Genomic DNA, 15,391 nt, shown 5'->3' on the forward strand with positions numbered 1-15,391 from the left:
GTGCCTATGCATCCAAGCAGGTGCAATAAATATCTTGGCCCTGTACTATAAAGGACCTTTACAGAGACCAAAATGCAGGTAGCATCCTACAATGCACAGCTAGTATCAGCACTGATTATATGTGGCAGAAACATGCATTTAATGTTTAAGAATTTTCATCCACAGATAAGGGCAGAAAGACAGACAGAACCACTGGTGGAGTTCCTGAAGGCTGAAATCTGCATTTGAAATCCAATTCTCATGGAGGATTCAGCTTGAGCCTCATCTGTTGCTTTTCTGTCACGAAAATTCTGGGGACAGAATTCAAAACATTTCTAACCCCATTCATTTCAGCAGGGTTGAACCAAGGCTGAATATGACCACGTCTGCACTGACTTAAGAATGCGAGTGCAATATTGCATCATAACGCTAGAATAACATTAGGAAAGAGAATTACATTATTTGCCAATTAATTACATAAAGAGCTAAGCTACATCTCATCAATTGATATTGCTCCCTCAGAAGCTGCCTTCTTTAGCTTCTTTACCTTAGCATCTCTAACACAGAAAGAAAATCTGAAAAAGTCTAGGGGAAAATGAAGCCTGGGAACAGAACAAAAACATCTGGTAGACAGACATCCACATGAATCTACAGTTACCTCCAATACCAGAATGTCAGAGTTGCAGTCTCCTGTGGTCAGAGCCATTGAGAACAGCGCAGTGAAGCTTACTGCACTTTGGTAATTGCATTAATTGTAATTACTTCTCCAACAGATTGGAAAGCAGTTCATCAATGTAAACTGTATTTAATTCTTTGTTTTTTAAAAAATTCAGTATGCCATTTTAAGCCTCAGACATTGCTGGACTGTGTAACACATAGGGGGGGTTATATTTAAAAACAAACACTTCACAAATACACTTTGTGTGATATTTTCAGTGCTGTTACTGAAGTTTTCCTTTTACAAAAATCCCTTGTTTCCAGAAAACAAATGTAAACTCAGTGAGTGGAGGAGCTGAGAAGAACAACATGGCTAATACAACAGCAAGAAAGAGACCAGGTCCACTTCCAGTCCCGTGCAATGGAAACATTTTCAAGTGTTTTGTCAAAATTGCTTTTAAAAATCCATAGTCTATTAAATAATCAGGCACATAAGAACCAGCTGCACACACATGGATGTATGAGCCAGCAGCTGCGCTCAGAGATGTGCAGAGGATCCTGCGCTGCAGGTGGCCGCGGGACCCAGACCAGCAGCTCCAATTGCCCTGGTCACAACAGTGGCCAGTGCCTCCACACCCCTCTGAACCAATCTTGCTTGCTTCAGTTTTGGAGGCATACGTAGCTGTAGAGACACACGTTACATATACTGTTTGATTTTTTTTCAACAAAAGATGATCTTCCCTTACCTGTGGTAGAAAACAGAGGCCTGGCAAGATCCTGTGGATAATGGAAGCCTGGAAACACTCCAGGGGCAGGAGGTCTGCTGAACAGGTCAAGTTTACCACCTATCTCTAGCTTGTGGGGATCCAGCTGCATTTGCTGTCAAATGATATAAAAACAATCTTATTATACACTTCCTTCTTTATGGGAGAAAAAGACAGGGAGTTCAGGCTCACTCCTGCTTAGCCCTGCCAGGGAGAGTTAGTGAGAGTGACAGCAGTGTCTCTGGTCACGTACTACAGTCATGCTCTGACAGCATCTGTAAGGCCATTTCGCTTCACAGACTCTCGGCTGCCTGCCTTATCCACATGAATAAGGTCTGAAGTGAGCTCTCAGCCCCTCAGCACACACAGTGGAGCATGCAACATGATACACTGAGCGTGCTGCACCCCAGGATCAGTTGGTGCTCTCAGCCTGACAAAAAAATACTCTGCAGGCGGAAAGCTGCCGACAGAAGTCTTGAGAGCTGGGTGATGGACTTGTCTGTTTTGCTTCTCCAGTTTGGAGAGAGAGAGATGTTCTTAGACTATGCCCTTCCTGCAGCTCATATAGCTCAGCATGCAGACAACAGGCGAAGGATAAAAACTATGAGGCTTCTCCAGAGGCTATTTTTATCCTTCCCCTATAGAAGTCAGCAGGGTCAGAACTGCACCGAAGTCACCTAAATCTCTCAATAGCTTAAAGAAGATGTATTTGCTTAAAAAAAAAAATGGACATACACCACTTGTAGAGGCACTACTTACAGCGCACCTACTTAAGCACTGAATAGTCTTCATTAATGGGACAAAAAGACTACAGCAGGAGCTATGAAAAAAGAAACGCTATAGAAGTCCCATTATCAGCTACTCTGGTGCCACAGGGAACATGGAGCCTGTAACAGCACCCCAGCGTACCTACGTCTTCTTACCACTTGAGTTTTAGTCCCCCTCCCTCTGCCCATCACCAATGCAGTGCAGAAAGGCCAACAGACTCTAACACAGTAACGATCAATCCACTTGCCTGCTCTCTGCTTTGTAATATGTTCTTCACTATATCGGTTATTTCATTACCTCCTCCACAGGAGGTACTAGTACAAAAGGGAATTGACATTAAACATGTATGCTTTGTAAAAAAGATGAATTTGGACCAAATTGCCCTCCCTCTCCCTTTCTTCATCTCTTTCTGGCTGCGCACTTAGTATCTCCTGCTCATTTTGCTACCTTTCAACCCCACTCCTTTGCCCTCAGATAAACTTTACAGTTGCTACAATAAATGTTGAAGGATTGAAAGTGCTAGTTAATCAATGTAGGCAAGCTTGAGAATCACCAACAGTAACTGCTTCCTGCTCATTACTCACTAAAATATAATCCATAAGCCCAAAGAAATAGCTTTGTTCCAGAAACTCTCTGAATTACCTTTATCTTTTGCTGGTGATGGTAGATCTGCCAGGCGATCTGTACATGAACGGCACACCACTTCCCGGGTTTCTGCAGCAGAAAGCACAAGAATTTAGATTAATTTATACGTTAGCAATCTACATCAGATAGAACGTTTCATTTCCCTTACTGTCAAACAGGTAGCTAAGCAATGAGGAAGGCTGATTGCTAAAACAGCACAATAGGTGATCAACATTTTTTTCTGTACTGCAGCAGATGACGTTTAAATTAAGAAGGAAACAAACGGGAGGAATGTGTGATGTGGGATATCTTCCTCATCTCATGGAGATCTGAGATACCTGCCTTGTTCTTTCCTACGTGCACTCCCCTCTTCATAAACTGAAATAAATGGCAGCAAAGAACAGTAAGCCATGCTTAAGAGAAAGCAACTAATAGTTAACAGTTCCGTCTCCGAAAAGAACCCTGTTCATTCATCCCTGCTGCGCTGCAAGCTAAGTCATGCGTGGTTATTATGGCTACTTGCATTTAGGAAGGAAAAGGGTATGGACAAACAGTTGCCAGAGATGAGCAGTGCTACAGCCAAACAAGTTACTGTTTTTCAGTTGAGCTGTGGTACTCACTGTAGGGTGTTTTTGTGGAACATAAGAAACACAAAACACACTGACCTAAGCCACTGGTGAATGCCTGCCTGTGCTCACAGTCACTTATTTCTGTGACCCTTACTTCATAATGTGAACTATTAATGCACATAAATGGATGCAAAATAAGGTTGGGATTCAACCTAAACATTATTAATCAGAAGCAGCTAAGAGCTCACTATGACATTTTGCTTTAAATAAAGGATGAGCATGAAATTTTCTGCTGGACGAATTTCAAAAACTCATGCGCAGTATTTGAAGTGTATGTGTGTATATATATGCATATAAAATCCCCCACAAACCTTACTTACTCTTACTGGAGGCCTATAAGGGTCTGACACCTATGGAAAAAGCAGAAATAAAACAATCAGTCTTTCTAAAACTAGCCAATATACAGAAAGGTGGGGAACTTCCTTCCTCTGAACCAGTAAAAGCATTTAGAAAGCAATGGTGCAGAGAAGTCCCCTGTGACACAGGAAACCTAAAAGGCTTAAAGAAGGCTTAAACCTTCTCTTTCATTCCTTGCACCAAACTCAGCAGAATTTTATGATAAACAAAGCAGCTTCATGCTAGCAACTTAAGAGTGCCAGTGCTTTTCTGAACCTTGTAATTGTTCTGAAATGGAGCGAATAAAACTATTCTCCAAGCAATGCTTAGGGGAAAGACTTTGAAGGGGTTTCCTGCCACATTTCCCTCTGACTTTGTTTAAAAAAGTCAATACATCCCTTTGTATTCACGCCTGGTGGAGGCTACTGTTGTCTCACCAGAAAAAGAACTTCTGTCCTGACCACACATTCCAAGTCTAGAAGGCCAATTTGCTCACCAGCTGCTTGGCTTTTTTTTTTTTTTTTTTTTTTTTTATGAGCAATTACTCTGTTTACTGCAAATCCAGATAAGCTGAAAGGAAGGTTATATATTGTTGCCTACCCCTGGAGTCTTCTGCAGCAGTGTATGGTGGACCGTGCCTGGTCTACCTGCTACATCAATAGGGTTTGAAGTCTGAAAGACAAGAATAGAGCGTGAATAATACTGTATCGTACCAGTGGTATGTTTAACATCTCTATCTGATGTTAACGGCATTAATTAGTCCATGTTTGTACTGTGCTTTGAACACGCATATTGCTACATTAGTGCTAAATGTTATCTCTTACTGACAGCCAACAGCATTTAACCACCATGTCATCTATTATTACTTAGCAGCGGTAACAGTATTACAGCAGCACCTCTAAGCCCCGTTGAAATCACAACCCCATTGTGCTACGCAGTATGCAAGGGGATGGAAAGAGACAGTCCCTGACCCCCAAGCTTATTCTTCAGACAAACCAGGCAGGCAGTAAGAGAGAAAATGAGAGAGGTGGCCTGACTCCCTCCATGTTTCAGGCAGCAACCAGCACAGCAGTCAGGAACAAAATGACTCAAGCATCCTAGTCCCATATTCCACCTCTTGGACCATGGCCCCTCTCTGACTGGGGCTGTGTAACACAATGGCTAAAATGTAAACAGCCCATCTATTTGCTTCGACAAGGCAAAGTAAGAAACCTTAGAAGGTGCTTGTGGGTCTTTTATAGCTTTGCATTGTTTATCCCATCATTTTCCAGCAAGAATTAAACACCTCATTGAATGAATCCCTGTTCCTCCTCCTCCGGATCCCACCTGTTGCCCTGTTCTAGACAATCCCCAAGAACTCGTTCGTTTTCTCACTCTGGCATTCATCCATCTCCCACTCCCAGAGCAACTGCACCTGGTGCCTCCATGCAGCTGAGTGCAGAGGGGTTAAACCTCATTCCCCAAGAGATTACTTTGCTCACATTTTAGGTCAAATTACAGTCAATTTCAAACAAACTGTACAAGGCATGACTATAATCATGGGTGTGGGAGGAAAGATAGGTTTTAATTTGTCTAAGGCTACGTAACTTCCGGACTCATTAAGAAGAGAATTCTTGTGCGAGTGTGTAGGTAAGTCAACAAACTCCCCAGGCAGATCTGTGCTCTCAGGGCCTGTCTGACAGCTGAGGTATATACAAGGTGGCACGTAAGTTACAGCTATCATACAGGCAAGAGCTTCAAGATCACAACACGTTAATAGCATGGTGTCATCCTGTCCCTTTGTCCCCTGGAGAAAGACATGAGTGCTTCCTCCAGCAAAGTAAACGGAGTACTTCTGACCTTTTCAAGTTCTTAGCTTGTGAGAAATGGCCTTTGGGAAAGTCTCTGAGAAGTTTACCATCAGCCTGGATTTATGTGCAGTGGATTTACATGCACAGCTGTAGGCAACTGACACGGGAAGGGGAAAAACAAAACCAAGACCTCTGCTTTGGAAAGCCAGAAGTGCTGGATTCAGTGTGCCAAAACCAAATCATCAAGTCTGCAGTGATTATGAAGGCTTTACTCAGCTTGGGAGGGAGAGAGCATGGAAAAATGATGTAGTAATGATGACTAGAGTGGCTTTGCCTAGCAGTGCAGCTCTGTCTCCTCTAGGAAACTGGAAAATAATGCGCCAAAGCGGCAGATCCATTTTTCAACCTAACTCTCTTTTTTTTCAGGTGTTAGACTGTAATTGTATGTAAATACAGCACTGTCTAGAGATCAAGTGATGCTGGTGATTAACCATGGCACCAAAGCATGACCCTGCACTGCTTAAACTCAAAGCTAGAAATTGTTCTATGTTTCTATCATTAAAATGAATTAAAAGCAAGTTATAATACAGCACTAAGAATTGTTTAAAAATGTAAAGGGTTAGTGCTCACTTATCCTTTCTCACTGTGTAACCGCTTCTCTTTGGTCTGATGGTATTTTACAGTGAGATGGTATCTACAAAGCTCTGTAATGAAGATGGAAACCGGGAGAGCATGCTATCGGTGTATCAGAAGCTCCTCGTTAACAGTAAGTAGCCTTATGGCAAACCTGAGCCCTATCTTCACATTAGCAAAATTCTGCCAATTCCACCTTATTTGTGCAGCTCCTTTTCTTGGAAAATCGAGTTCACAGCTGACAATTTGAGGTCTGTAGGGACTCCCTGGCAACCTTTGCACAAATAGCAACTCTTAACACTGCTGGACAAACTCCATCAAGGGAGAGCTATGTTCCGTCCCTCTTGCTCCCTCTGCTTAGATAAAACTGCTCCTCTTCTATGCCTGGAGCCACTACCTACAGAACTCCTGTTCAAAAGAGCCATTTTAGAGTCTTTGCTATTTATGATGTATCCGGACAATAAAATACTGTAACGGATTCAATGGGCGCTGAAGAAATACTCCAGCTTCCATTACAGAAATTTTTAGGTGGGAAGGTTGTAAGAGGCCTTATTTGCAGCAGCTGCTAATTACTGACTTCCACTGATGTCAGGGAGACTACTGAGGGAAGCGTACCCCACAGGCCTGCTATGGTTATGGAAACGACCTTCCAAATGCAAACAGAAATGGCCTGGCTACCGCGCTGGTCCTTCAAATCTTGTAACACAGTAGCACAGCTCTACAGAAACATAGTTCAAGGTAAGGAATCTCTAAATCACAGTATGTAAGGAAGCTAGACACATCACCTTACAACTGAAGTGCTCCCTTTTCGAACAAATACTATATAGATAACAATGCCTATTTCTTGCATGGAGAGATTTAACAGTTTCTGTTTATTTAATAATAGTTAATAAAAAGACAAACATGTCTGGAAGGAAAAAAAAAGCAGCGCACACCACGGAATTCATCAAAAATGGTAGTTAACATGGCAACATTTCCAAATGCCCATCAGTGCTAGTTGTAGTTACAGTTGCAGTGCACCCTTCAAACACACTATCTCAAAGAAGCTTGCAGGCATTCATCAACTCTTACAAAACCCACTGCAAGATAACTTTAAAGATGAGGAAGCTAAGGAACAGAAGATTTAAGCGACTTGCCCAAGGTCAGACAGTGTCGGAGCTGGGAATAAAAATTCAGCTCCTTCAAATTGCTCTACCCATTTACAGCAGTCTCTCCCTATTGTTCCCACACTTGTACAGTCAATTTCTCTTTTTTTTTCTGGGAATAAACACAGTTCATCTTTTGCAATCTCAGACCATTAAATTTATAAAATGATTTGGGACTCATCAGTCTATTATTAGCTGTAAATATTTCAATCAAGTAATGCATGTGACAGTATGCTTCTACTCCAGTTTCAGTTGACCTCCCAAGCGAACCACTATATCCTTTTCCAAGGAACGATCTGTAGTGCCAAGAGAAAATTTTTGCTGAAGTGTTGGCTGCTTTGTGCAGAGGATGCTCACAGATCTGTGGGGTGATTGCTTCCAACCCTGTGCTGCACTTCTGCTAGTTAAATCATGTACTACAAAATCACCAGAGACATGACTCTGAATACAGTTTCTCTCCCAGCAAAAGAACAAAGCCTTCAGAAGAAGAAGTTTGTACCTTCGGTTGAAATGCTCCCTGAAGTGACCCAAAGGGACCTGAATGTGGAAGCATGGGTGGCATTCCAGGCATTGCTGGAGGATAGGTTGGAAAGAACTACAAAAGAAAAAGAGATGCTTATGTCACAGGACAACTTGAACAATAATGGAGGTAGGTGCCAAGCCTGGCACATACAAAAATAGTACTGTGTTGAACGAGTGCCACAATGAAAATACACACTCAATTTGCTTTCAAAATTTTTAAGAGCAAAGCCAAAACTTGGAAAATGCGCTCATCAGATTCATTTTCTAGATAGTGCTGAACAAGTGTGCCTTTACAATTTGTGGACTATTGCAAGAAGCACAGAGCATTCACCATTTTTAGAGGAATTGGAATAATTTGGTTTTATGTTCACTTTTTGTTAATTCTGCATTTTTCTGCAGTAGCAAATACATTGATCCTGTTTTGAAATGTGACCTGCTTTAATTTTCAAAGCAAAAAAGAACCACAAGATGCTGCATTGCACACTAACCACAGGCTGCATGCACACCACCTTGTAGTTGTGTAGGCTGGGTTAAGTTTTGCTTAGGCCTCTCCTGAGCACATACAGCAGTCTTACAAGTCCCAGAACATGTAGTTTTTGTGCTTTGGAGCAGTGGGGAGCACCAGGAAGAAACCACCAGTCTGACTTACTCCTGTGACCTGAGCAAAATCTTGTGAAAGAGCCATGCACTCCGGGCTGCTGCACTGTGAGAAGCACCAGCTGCAAAGATACTGCAATGACCACTGATCTAGCAATTTCTGCGCATTCCCTGCCATCCCAGGCACAGCAATAGAGCCACAGCAGCAAAAATGCAGTAGACAAAGATTAAAAACAAAAAAAGCCCACAGAAAATTTTGTACCTTAAAAAAAAAATATTGAGATGGAAAAAGAGCTTTAGGAATGAATGATTCACAATACTATCAATTGAAAACAAGCAAAAGAAGTGCAAACAGAACAATTAACAAAGACACCACCTAGAAAGGTAAGCACTCACGTTGGAATGTCGAAAGTAAGGGTTGTCTAATTTGGGAGCGTACTTGTCAAACTGGAAAGAAAAGAGAGAAAAAAAAAACCAACAGGTGAGTTTGGTTTCGGCAGTAGCGGACACATCAGGATTTCATCACAGACAAATAATCATAGCCCGTTTGTACAGCACTGAACAGAGCAGAACTGGCTGGATATTGCATACTCGCTCATGAGGAACTGACTGATTTCCCAAAGCCAACGGAGATGGAAAGGTGCCAGCCCCCGGGTCGCGTGGGGAGCTGCCGAGCCTCACTGCAGAGCCCCGTTTTGCAGGCACTACATCAAGAGGTTCCTCCACTCTGAAGAGAGCAGTCCTGATATCTGCAGCGCTGTGGAACGCAGTGAAGTTCAGCTTCAGGTCTAGATCTGGGATCTGCCCCTGGAGCGCTGAACTAGACCACAGACTAGAAGGTAGGGAATGTTTTCTATTTGACCCAATGTCTACTGCAGGGCAACCAATACCAATTCCCCATTTTCTGGGTTCCTCTAAGGGCCAAAATCATTTGGAAAAGGGCTAGATCACTTTTGGTGCACAATCTTGATATATTCCCCCTCCCCTGATAAAGAGAGAGTGCCCCAGAGAAAAGGTGATGGTTAACCTTTTCCATTCCAGCATGGGGTTTTAACACCTCCATGTGCGCAGCCTGTGCCCCATATCTATTTTTACGACCATTTGCCCTGTACCACCTTGGAAGCAAAACCAAAAAGCGTATATACACTGCATTTTTGAACAGTATGTACATTCTGCTGGGGAGGAGGGAGAAGGGAAGAAGGCAGGGAAGGGAGCTGTAGGACCCCATGAAAAGCTGCTTATTTGGCAAGTCAGCTGCTGTTTCACACTCCTCTGTGCAGGAGAGTAGATTTGTAATTTCATTAATTACAGTTATTACTGGAGCCATGTCCCCTCCAGTGTAAATACCATAAATTTCCAAACACATGCAGCTGTAAATTTCAACACTCTTCTCTAGTGTTGGGATTAGCAGACCTGATCTAGTGGAATATAAGAAGATGTGAGTGAAATATAACAAAAGAGCCTTGCAAGCTGTTTTTGGTATGACGGCTGACATCAACGGGCATGGGTGGGAGGGGAGGGAGCTGTTCCTGGGATCGGGTATCGGGATTCTTAAATAACACAGGAGGTTTCTGAGAAAAATTTCAAGATTGTTTTACACAGACCAAGAAAAGAAGGGAAGGTGTTTACACACGAGTACATTGAGCAAACACCTGGGCCAGGACTTGGGGTGGATGGTATTACTTTTAATTGTCTTGCTGCTAAGCAGATTACACCCAAGAATGTCATCGGGCAGTCAGCAGTGGGAAAGAAAAGTGAGAACCATTATGCTTCTTGAGATCTTGGTATTACTTCCCAAATGCTGCTTTAGTGCTACTCCTAGTTTTTGCTAGACTTAGCAGAAGAGGGTTGTTTCTACATTTTGGACACAGCGTGAAACTGAGAGGGGGGCAAAAATGCTAAATCTTGTCCTTTCAATCTCACAAAGAAATTGCCAGAAGCGGGGAGAGGGTGTGTTTTAAAGCACTGACAAAATGCGTTTGTAGCAGATCTCTAACAATTTTGTAACAGCTGCAGCAAAGTCCCATTGCGTTGCAAGCAACTTCAATGGCAAAATGCTAACGCTTGTTACACGGCCAGGAGGATCTCTCCCACAAGAAGAACCAGCCACACACAAATTAGTGCTTGTTGATGTGATCGAATAATAAAAGCCAAAATCCATATAGAATAGGGAATTAGGAGGAAGAGGGACAAAACTGGCATCAGATGAGATGCTGCACTACGGTGAGAGCTCCAGGTAAGCAAGCGCAGTCTGCCCCACAAGGAACAGTTGTGGGGACTGCGCCTGGTGCTGGAGGCCACTGATCTTGTGGCATGGCATCCTTGTTGGTGTGTTCTGGAGTATCATGGCACCTGGCCCTGGGAAAGGGCGAACAGAAGTACACAAGCAGGACACACGAACAGGGAAACTAAAGGGACTCTGGACTTGTCTCATGGGTGCAGGTATCTGCTCACAGGTAGCAGCGTGGGGGACCTAGAGGCTGGGTGTGGAGGCTCTGGATGGAAAGAGGGTCCCTCTGGGAGTGCTGGGCCTGTCTCTCCAGGCCTCCAGGTCAGAAGAGCAGGGACAGCACGCCTGGCTGAAATGAAGAGGACTGGGTTTTGTTTGACAAGAGCAGGTTAGGCTTTTTGACCAGAGATGCTCTACTTATCCTCACATTTTGGGCTGGGGTACGCACCATGGGAGGTGCAGAGGGCGGCATGAGCGGCGTCTGGGGCAAGCTGGATGGAAAAGGAGTGAATGTGTGCTGGTGGGTGTGTTGGTGCTGATGCGTGTGTTGGTGCTGGTGAAACTCCGCTCTCAGCAGCGGCACCGGGCCAAGTGAGGCAGCGGCCCGGTCCGAACTCTGAACCAAAAACCGGTTGTTCAGCTCTTGCCTGAGCAGTTCGTGATCTAGAGGAGAGAGAGAGAGAAAAAAAAAAGACACAGAGGCCCGTGGGCCTGTGAGTACCACAAAGACGGAGGAGAAAGAGTCAATATTCACCTGGCATTCCCTGTTTCTGCAGGTCATGCTGTGGTGGTTTTCTACGTGAGGACTCATTGGTGGAGGTAAGAGAGATGCCTGTGACAAAGTACCAATCAGAATCCCCGAATGAGGCTGGCAATACATGATTGGTTGGTTGAATGATATCAACAGGCTGGTATCTAAAGACAAGAGAGAACACCATGAGTCATCACAGCAGAAAACATCATTGGGGGCATCAGCAAGCATCGCCCCCGGCCCCCCGCCCGCCAGCCCCCCGCACAGCACAGCTCCGACGGTTACTCCTCCTCCCTGGCACCTGAGGCCACGGCACCGAGCGTGATGCCTCCAGGAACGGTGGCCAGACCTTCCCGCACCAGCAAGATGCTGGGGAGCACCCTCCAGGACAGTGGCTCTCTTTAAAATGAGTAATACTGACCTGTTCCCTTTGGAGGCTGGAAATTCAGCAGCATACCTGTACACTGAAAACGGATGGCGGCCTAATGTGTGTGTTAAACTCTTAAGATGATTGTACTCAAGAGGGAAAATTTTGACAAGATCTACAACGCAATGAAATAATGGATTTGGGTGGCTGGAAACTACCTGCTCCATCAGCCATTTCTCAACAGATCCCTGTGCCATCCTTCCCCTTCTCAGACCCAGGGCATGCACAGGAACATCCACCCTAGAAGCTGTGGCCTTCTTTGCACTAAGTTTTTTTTTGAGACCTTAAATACTAAGCAGTCCTTTCCTCAGTCTCTAACAGGCTATACTTGTAATTTTTTGTCCCTGCCTCCAGGCTTTTCTCCTATGAGAAAATATGGAGAAGGAATCAGTGGGAAGAGGAGAAACACTGAACTGGCTCCAGATCTCATGAAGGTCATAACGACTGCAGAAACAAAATGTCCCACCATACGACCTCTTCTCAGCATCTTCCTCTGGAAGAACAACTTGCACTAAATTTGAACGCGGTTTTGGGTGATGGAAAATACCAGCACTTCAGAAATGACATGACTGAGGACAGCAGGGATAAACGTCCACTTTCCCAACGTAACTGCTGGTATCAATTAAATCCATCTGTGATTTTGCCTACGAACTTCAAAGAGGGATCAGCACCCACCATATTACACATTTTCTAAGCTGAGAGCAACTTGTGTCGCCAGCTGTGGATGACACACACTCAGTCCTGACTGACCCACTTGCTTCTGAATTTACATGAATCCACTTCTTTTAGTTTAACATCTCTTTTAACCTACAGCACTGAATATAAAGGGGCAAAAGAATACATGTGCTTTAAAGTTTTATTTCATGTTTTGCAGGCATTTCTTTTACTTCACTTTTCTAGAGTAATATTAGAAATGTCTAAATCAGTCACTTTCTGAAGTGACATGGTTAAGATCTTTAAAAACGGGCACTCTGATGGGGAACTTCAAGGTCTCTGCTACCACTTAGGAGCCTACATCCTATTGAAAGGCACTTCTGAAAGCAAATTTTGGGTGCCTAATCCATTTGCTTTTCAGTAATAAATTTACTGCTAACAGCAGGTACTGTGTACTGCTAAAATTTCTATAATAATTCATACAAAAGCAGAAAGTATATATACTTGTGATACTGAAGCCTACGGCACTGAAGCAAAGGAGTCTGTAATGGGTTCTCCTTGAAGCAAGCAAACAAGAACAAAAAAAAAAAACTAGGCTGAAAGCACTTTAGGTCCAAAACTTAACCTCTTTAGTGAGTATGAGTGTGATTTCATATGTGTGTGTTTACGCATTTAAATTTGGCATGACTTAAAGAAACTGAATCCTTCTGTTAGCATCAAGATAATCCACTTTTCTGGAGGGAGAGATAAAAGCGAGTTGGCAGTTTTAAGTGCTCTGATATCCAATTTCTTTAAGAGACTTGAAGTCAGACTGATAGATTTGCAGCTGGCTCCAGCCCATAGCCCTGTACCACAACTTTGGCCTTTGTCAGGAAAAGAAAAGTCCGGGAGATGTTTGGAGAAGCAGTGGAGTGCTTGGAGGAGCCGCTGCTTCCTAGTAAGGGTGGGACTACCGAGTAATAACCCAGCTCCGTGAGGGGCTCTGGGCAACATTACCATCAGAACTAAGTTCTTGTGCCTGCCGGTGACGCCTTGTCTGACAGGTCTGGCCAGTAACAACACAACTAGGAGCAGCGTGACTGAGCAGCCCTTTGAACGCCCGAACACTACTGCTCTGTGCGCACACGCGAGGTGGGCAGGGCAGAAAAAGGTCTGTCCTGCCAGTGTTGCTGGGTACCCTCATGTTCAGAAGAGAAGACACAAAGACTGCTGCTTCCTCTCTGTATCCTGCATCGGGGCCAGCCCTGGTGCCCTTGAGTCGAGGGCAGCAGCCCACGCAAGGGTTGCTCGTACATTACTTGTACAAGCTTTAGGTTTCAAAGAGAAGAAATGCCAACAGAAGCGCATTCTTGTTATTCAGGGACCTGAATTTGTACATCAGTGGATGCAGGAGCTCTGAGCTCTGCTTTTCTTCTTGGCAAGAGCAACAAGTGTGCCAGGCCGAATTTAAAGGAAGAACACTTTTCCTCCAAAAAGATGACAAAAAGGAGATTTCAAAGGGCCAGACCCTCTCCGATGGCTTTTCTAAGCTGGTGCTTTTACAGAGAGCGCACATACACTTGAACGGCACAGCAAGAACTATGCTGCTAGCAGCAGCTGGATCCTAGCTCTTCAGGGCTGCTCAGCAATATTGTTTGCTTTTAAGAAACTTTTATGTGAATGACAACAGAAGCTCCTGGCTCTGCAGTGCTCTGTATTGATTTTATGATGTGCCAGTTTGCAGGCATTTCATATAATGCAGACAAGAGGCATTTCACTGTCTGCAGGGTTAGACGCCCAGACCTTTCCCTCCACTAACTTAGGCTTCTTCTGCTTAAATTGCAGGAGAAATCCTTTTAGTGGGAGCAAGACTGTTACCATTTCCTGGCAAGCTGCTGAATGTGAATAGGTCACTTGATCTTGTACCTCCCGAAGTTAATGGTGAAAACATACTTGCTTTCAGCGACTGCAATATCATGCTTTTAGTGAGCGCACTGCTATTTCCTTTCACAGTACTTTCAAAGTCCCCATCACAGTAGTCCTTTGCCTTAACAGAGGAAGCAATGAATAGGTCTCCCACAGTGCTGCCAACATCTTCCCCGCCATGTGGTTGAAATTCTAGATGGTGCCAGGGCCTGTGACAGCCAGCAGCTTTGGCCTGTGTGGTTCTGCTTCTGGCTAGGAACCCAGGGCACTTTTGTCTATCATCGTTCTGAGAGCTCACTTTGGACCAGTTCACATTTTTCTTTCATTTAAAGCAGCAGTTACAAATAACGGGACATTTTTTAGCTCCTGGAAGAAGAGGGGATGCAAGACCATCAGATTTTTCCACAGCAAATCTGCCCTTTTCTTATTCCTTTAACTGGCTTCAGAGGAAACAGAGGGCACATTTTTTGCAGAATACTTGTCCTGTTTAATCCCTGCTGAGTTAGTTGTGGAGTCAAATGCCAGATCAAAAGGAGGCCCCAGCAAGTAAAAGTCACAGGGAAGTCTCCAGCTGCCAGGGTCTCTTCCAGGGACAGCTGTAGGCTAATGGATAAGCTATAAACAGGGCATTTAGGGCAGAAGTGACAATGGAATGGGGGCCAGCGTGAACAAAGGAAACTTTTTAAAAGGACGCAAAGATAGTGAGAGCTCAACAGCAGAGCCTGCCAGCTAAGCTGTCTTTGCCTCAGACAGAAAGGCCAAGGAGCCAGGGGCACACAGAGAGTTTCTGCTGCCGCAGGCAGAGGATCCTGCTCTGCCAGCAGGATGTGCTGCTTGCCGAAGGCTCAGAGCAGGGGATAGGTGTTCAGCTAGAACGACGTGCTGGGATGATTAGAAACATTTTTTTCAAGTCAGTTCTACCCCCAGCAGCTGTCATGAGCGGGGGGACAAAGAAGGGGAGAATGGCAAACTGTACATCA

General features: G+C 44.3%; 1 protein-coding gene across 17 annotated transcripts in view; it reads right to left on the reverse strand.

Annotated features, from left to right (window-relative positions):
- The window catches only part of FBRSL1 (fibrosin like 1), a 548,072-nt gene that overhangs the window by 11,002 nt on the left and 521,679 nt on the right, over positions 1 to 15,391 (reverse strand). For 7 of the 17 annotated variants that reach the window (XM_037376317.1, XM_037376275.1, XM_037376238.1 and 4 more), the window contains 7 exons: positions 11,102 to 11,337; positions 8,841 to 8,891; positions 7,825 to 7,920; positions 4,358 to 4,429; positions 3,733 to 3,771; positions 2,811 to 2,882; positions 1,383 to 1,515 (listed from right to left, as the gene is read on the reverse strand). In XM_037376317.1, coding sequence (XP_037232214.1) covers positions 1,383 to 1,515; positions 2,811 to 2,882; positions 3,733 to 3,771; positions 4,358 to 4,429; positions 7,825 to 7,920; positions 8,841 to 8,891; positions 11,102 to 11,337 — 699 coding nt within the window. Of the gene's footprint in view, positions 1 to 1,382; positions 1,516 to 2,810; positions 2,883 to 3,732; positions 3,772 to 4,357; positions 4,430 to 7,824; positions 7,921 to 8,840; positions 8,892 to 11,101; positions 11,338 to 11,428; positions 11,590 to 15,391 lie in introns of all 17 variants that reach the window. The other 10 variants (XM_037376354.1, XM_037376265.1, XM_037376229.1 and 7 more) reach the window with 9 other exon arrangements.

Source organism: Falco rusticolus, chromosome 1 (genome assembly GCF_015220075.1).
Source record: "Falco rusticolus isolate bFalRus1 chromosome 1, bFalRus1.pri, whole genome shotgun sequence".
Taxonomy (NCBI): Eukaryota; Metazoa; Chordata; class Aves; order Falconiformes; family Falconidae; genus Falco; species Falco rusticolus.